This window comes from Pezoporus wallicus, unplaced genomic scaffold, assembly GCF_028554395.1.
Source record: "Pezoporus wallicus isolate ANWC-B61680 ecotype Strahan unplaced genomic scaffold, APGP_CSIRO_Pwel_v1 contig_14715, whole genome shotgun sequence".
NCBI classification, from domain to species: domain Eukaryota; kingdom Metazoa; phylum Chordata; class Aves; order Psittaciformes; family Psittacidae; genus Pezoporus; species Pezoporus wallicus.
Window position 1 is genome coordinate 9618 of NW_026635200.1, and position 5916 is coordinate 15533.

General features: G+C 49.8%; 1 protein-coding gene across 1 annotated transcript; it reads left to right on the top strand.

Annotated features, from left to right (window-relative positions):
* The first annotated feature begins 2810 nt into the window (after positions 1–2810).
* On the top strand, positions 2811–5747 carry LOC130600568 (zona pellucida sperm-binding protein 4-like). The gene is made up of 7 exons (XM_057412006.1): positions 2811–3020; positions 3372–3493; positions 3572–3674; positions 4215–4370; positions 4747–4934; positions 5117–5214; positions 5552–5747. Exons 1-7 carry the CDS (start codon positions 2822–2824, stop codon positions 5730–5732), a joined length of 1047 nt encoding a protein of 348 aa, XP_057267989.1. The 5' UTR covers positions 2811–2821; the 3' UTR covers positions 5733–5747.
* The last annotated feature ends 169 nt before the right edge of the window (positions 5748–5916 follow it).

Here is a 5916-nt window from a genome sequence, read left to right on the forward strand (position 1 = left end):
TTTGTTCTAAGTTCATTGGAAGCACGTAGTAAGGGTCTTCAAAGAAAAGGCTACCAGTTTTGTAGCTTTGCCTCTTTTTTAATAAAGCACAAGCTTGAGAAAAACCTGCCATCACTGTGTAGAATCTCCTCAGGCTTGCTGCCTGTGCCTTCTCATTTTGGACCTCGGTTCAGAAGGTGGCACTGTGAGACGCCACGTCTGCCAGAACCCTTGTACCTGGAATGCTTAGTGCAGACATCCCTGTTGTCTGCAAATGCAGTTCAGCTTCTGTGGAGGATTATTTTGGCTGAATCACTCTTTCATGCACTTCCATTTTGTACCATACGTGGACACTACCCATACCATGTAGGGGCCAGACACACAGTGATCTTGTCGGAGGCTGTCCTTCAACACACGGGGCATTTTCAGTTCCTTTTCCCAACACTTCTTGATGGTGGTGTTCAATACCAAGTTTCCTTCCAATAGGTCTCTCGAGCCAGCGCAATTCCTACTGCCACCCTGTCTGCCCAGTTTCCCAGGCTCAAAATCATTAGGAGGAGATGATTTTCCTGGTGGACATCCCAGGGCAATATTAGCTTGCTGGAGTCATGATCAGCTGAAGACGAGTGGCCTGAAGAGATGCTTGCTTCACCTACCTTCCTCCTCTGCATGTCCCGTTTGTGGTGGTCTTGGGTGCTAGCTAAATTGGTGCTTACAGCTGGGCCGTTACATCGTGTGGGAGCTATCAAATACATGAGGAAGAGATTGGAGAGACCTGCCTGTTTCCTCTCAGCCAGGTTGCTTTCCACTTCCTATAACAACTTCCAAACAAAGCATTTAATTTCCGTGAATTTCAGGTTCATTTCACTTGCCTCCCGTCTCTACATCACCCAACATGGCTTTCAAATGTGTGTGTAGAAATTAGGAAAGGGTGCTTACTTGAAAGTGGGTTTAGCACAGATATTGCTTGGTGGATCTACAGCACTCCCAGTGTTGATTCACAGAGTTGCTCTTTAAGTATGTGTAGGCGTTTTATCCTGTCAGCATAAGCAAAGTATTGATGTGTTAAAGTGTAATGAAATAGCTCCAAAGTACTTTGTTTATTTGTTATAGTTAACCCAATTATCAGCAAGTGTTGCAGTCAAATGAAGCATTCAGCAGTCATACAGTAGCTCTGAGATGAGGCAGGATGACTTGGAACAATGCTCAGCTTGTACAGAGGTGAAGTTTCCCTCCCTGACAAAGTCCAAACGTTTTTCCTAGGTGCCTCTCCACCGTGGCTGGTCAGTGCCTTGGCAGGGCACAGGCAGGAGCACATCTGGTTCATGAGCACTGCTCAAACAACAGCCCTACAGGCAGCCTTTTGAGATCCATGTGTACCAGCCTCTGCGGTGCCGAGCAGCTGAAAAGGTCTTGTTCTTTGTGGAACAGCCTTTCTGGTTGGTGCGTGAAATAAGCGGTGTCCACGGTAGGCACAGGAATGTTCTTCACCTAGATGGGATCACGGCATCCTGTAGAGCTGTAGAGGAAAGATGGGCTGTAGGCTAAGGTGGGAGAGCAGAGGAAGCACTTCCCTTAGACTCAGTTACTACCCGTGCCTGCTGATGAGGGCTGGCTGGAGAGGCAATCATGCTGCCTGCTGCGTGGTGCTGTGCAAACATCAAGGAGCAGGAGGGTCTGCTGAGAGCAGAAGTGCGGTTGGATAGCAATGGGAGTACATTATTACGGGTCAAGATTAGACATCCTACTCACCTAACCCACACACTCTTCTGGGAAGTGTGTGATGATCTAGCCCCAAAGGAATAAGCAGATTACAAAAGAACATGGTGGCACAGGCTAGGCCAGTGCTCCCACTGCAAAAAGTAGGGCATAAAAAAGCATGCACAAAGTATGTGTGCATCACCCCTACAACAATGTAAAGACATGCACACCTCCATTGCATGAATGCAGAAACATCTGTATGGAAGATGGACAATAAGGCTTTTACTCTGTGTGGTTGCTGTAGCCTGATGTGTGGCATGGGAGAAGGCTCTACATGAGACACATTGCAGTTACTGCAGGCAGTGGCTGTTGGCAGGAAGGGCTTTCTCTGGGGTCACGGAGGCTCCCATTGTCTGTATTTCAGGCCCATCAGGGCTCCTCCTGCCAGCTTGTGAGGGTTCCACACAGCGGATGGCCCTGCCACCTTGCAGCCAGGCCTGGAAGAGTCTTGCTGCTACCCCATACAACCACACTACAAATGCAGGTGTAGTCCACAGGCAGGAGTGCTTAACGGGAGTCACCTCCTTTTAGGTGTGCAAAGTCTCCTGAGCATCGTGGTTTTCCACAGATTTCACATGGAGGGCTGTTTCTGTGTTTATATGTGAGCACCCTGTGTCGGCGTTTGAAGCAGTGGCGCCTTTAAAAGAGCAAAAGAGCATTGTCATTCAGCTTCTTGCACTAATGCGATGTAATGAGCACTTAGAGCAGCAGCAGGCTACACAGGGGCAAGCAGGCAGATATCCTGGATGAACCAGTGGTGGGAAGAACTCAGGGTCAGAAAACAGGGTTTGAAGATCCTCCTGGAGCTCTACAGCAAATGGCACAGAGGACCTTCTCTTAGCTTAGTGAGGCGAAGACAGATACGGCTCCTGACACAAGCTCAGTTCCTGCCCTGTGGTTTTCTTCAAAGGGTGCAAACAGACTGTGGTGGGCTCAGAGCCAGGTGAGGGCAATGGAAGGTGTTAAATTGTTGGTCTGGGTCCACCTGGACACTCAATGGATTTCTGATCCCAGCTGGCTCCAAGATATAAAAGGGCTAGGTTAAGAGCAGCTGCTTTGTGGCCCTTAGCAAGAGAGCAGGATGGGTGTTGTAGGACAGTCTAGGACTGCATTTGGAGCTATGCTCTTCTTGGGGTTTTTTGGTCTCCTGGCTTTGGTTATGGGAGCTCAGGGTGGTGGTTTTTCTGATCCCAGTCTGCTGGCTTGTGGTCAAGAAAGCATGCAGCTCACCTTATCTCCAGGCTGGGAAGGGAATGCTACCTTTATGTTGACTGCTTGGGGTAAGTGAGGATTCTGTCAGGAGGCTTTCTTGCTGCTGTGTCTTTGTACAGTGCACAGGTATGCCTGGAATGAGGAGAAGGAGGAAGGTTTTAATGTGAAGCGTTGCCTAGCAGCTTCAATGTATCTCGTGTAGCCAGGGGGCTGTTAGCTGACCCACCAGTCAAGGGTTGTGGTGGAGTGCTGTGCTTGGCTCTAGCCAGTCTTGGCTGCTGGGCTTTCCCAAGGGCCTCTGCTGGTTCAGACCCCAGTACTGGCTAGGGTTTTATTGCCTATGGAAAAATAGGATTGTAGTGAACTCTATATTCAATGTAGGATGCTGAAGCCCCTGCTGCTGTCCTCTCTCTCCCTAGATATTGAGGGGAAGGCACATGCTTTGCAGAATGACTCGGAGTGTGGGCTCTTGGTATTTGGGACTTCAGATGGCTCCCGGACAGTAATGGTCTCCTATACTGGCTGTTATGTCTTTGAATGGGTAAGCAACCTCAGGAGTTCTGCTGGCACTGTGACTGCTGCTGCTCTGGCTGCCCTGACTGGTGTGGCTCTCCTGCAGGATGGCCATTATCTCATGCTGGTCGGGCTTGAAGAAACTGATGCTGCTGGACAAAAAGTTCTTCATGAAGAGAAGCTGCTCAGGTGCCCTGTGGACCTTCCTGGTAAGATTCTGGCAGCCCCTTGGGAAACTCTGCTTGTATCTGTGTCAGTGGGTACCCTTCCTTTCAGATGGATGTTCCTAGTCGGTTAGTGGGTTGGGAAAGGGGACTTGCTGTTGGGCAGAAGAGACTCCCTGGAGAACGGTTTAGATGCAGGAGCCCCTAGCTTGCTGGGGACTTGTTCCTCCTTTGCCAGCCTAGCAGCTGAATGTGCCTTGTGTTTCCTAGCCCCGGTTTGAGTGTAAGTCCCTGTAAACTCAGGGATTGAGCCAGAGACTAGATACAATGATTTTCCTATCTACCGGAGCACTTTACCTTGGCAGATACCATGCAGCGCAGTCTCCTTGACAAGGCCCCAGGGAAATACAGGCCTTTTCTGAGCAGGCTTCCATGCCAGCTCCAGGCATGTGTTTGATCCTCACCAGAGTCCAGCTTCCTTTGACTTGTATGCTGCATCACCATGATACCTTCCTCCAGTGTCCTCTGTGACTTTGTCCCTCGCTCCTGAGCTTTATAGCTACAAACTCCTGCTGTTTCTTCCAGCCCTGGATGCTCCAAGCAGCAGTGTCTGCTCGGCTGTACTCAGCCAAGACCGACTGCTGTGTGCCTCCTCGCCTGTCAGCCAAGGAGACTGTGAAGTGCGAGGCTGCTGCTATGACCCTAGGGATAGGGTGATGCCTTGTTACTTTGGTAACACAGGTAAGTGTGAACAACTGCTCTCCCCTCTTCCTGGAGGAGCTGCAGACTGGGATTCCTCACTTCCCTGGCAGAGCAGGATTAGTGTGTACCGGTTCTGCAGGTGGCTTAGGGCTATGGTTTTGGCTGTCAAGAATACTCTGTCCTATTGAAGCACCCAGCTCTTTCATGTGTATTGCAACATAGCCTGGCTTATGGCCAGGTTTGGTGTTAGTCTTGGAGCTGGTTAAGCTTGTCTGGCTGTACTTTGCACTTGCTTTGGGGGTGACAGGCAGGAGAACCTGCAGGACTTGCTGGCCTTGTCCTTGCTGTGATGTTTGAGCCTCCTTTCCATCCCGCTTCTCCCTGAGCTCAAGACTGGTTGTACCTTTTCCTCCAGTGACGGCTCGTTGCACACCAGATGGCCATTTTTCCATTGCTGTCTCTCGGGATGCGACCCTGCCACCTGTTATCCTGAACTCTGTGCAACTGGCCAGTGGACACAGTACTGGCTGTGTGCCTGTTGTGAAAAACAATGCATTTGTTGTGTACCACTTCCCGCTCCCTGCCTGTGGCACCACTTTTCAGGTAAGAGCTACGGCCCTCACCAGGCTAGAATAGCAGGAGCTTGCAGACCTGGAATAGCCTGGTGTGGCTTTAGCTACTTAGTGGGCACCTTGTAGACTTCCGGAGGCCAAATGCTGTTCTTCAGCCCAGCCTTAATCCAGCTTGACTTTACTGCAGTGACAGTGCCGGGTCTGTCCTTCCAGGTGACTGGAGACCAGGTCATATATGAGAATGTGTTGGTGGCATCCAGGGATGTGAAGACCGGGAGGCTTGGCTCTGTCACTAGGGATAGCACTTTCAGGTAATACTCTGGGGCTTGTATTGCTGAATGCCGCTGTGTTCAGTGTCACCAGAGAAACTTCATCTTGTCTTTAGCTCTGAATTCACAACAGGGCAATAGAGTAGGCTAAGGTCTGGTATGTCTCTAGTTGGCAAGAATAAAGCTGATGCTGATCAGTGAAGCTGCACAGGCTCAAATCTGAACTCTGAAAAGAATTCAGAGTATGCGTTAAAAGGAAATGTGGGATGAAAGACTGGGGACATGACTAATTAAAGCAACTATTTCTTTGTCATCTTGGAGAAAGGAGATATCAGAGTGACCTTTATCCGATTCATTTGGGGCTTTCCTGTCCTACCAGGTTACATGTCCGCTGTAGTTACTCCACCATTGGGAGCTTCATTCCCTTGAGTGTTCAAGTCTTCACATTGCCACCACTCCTTGCTGTGTCCCAGCCAGGTCCTCTGTCCTTGGAGCTGCGTGTTGCCTCAGGTAGGATAGATTTGCAGGACTTGTTCGAGCGTCCTGGTGCAGAGCTCTGATCTCTGCTGAGAATTAAAGGAGTATTTGATGGGTGAATCCAGCACTGCTTCTTCCCTGCCTTGGTGGGAACTTATTGCCATGGCTATAAAGGATGCTCTCGGGCTCTCTTTCTGTTTGTTCCTGCTCTAAAATGGCTGTTGGTTTTCTTCTATCCCAGATGGAAGTTATACTTCCTACTATGCT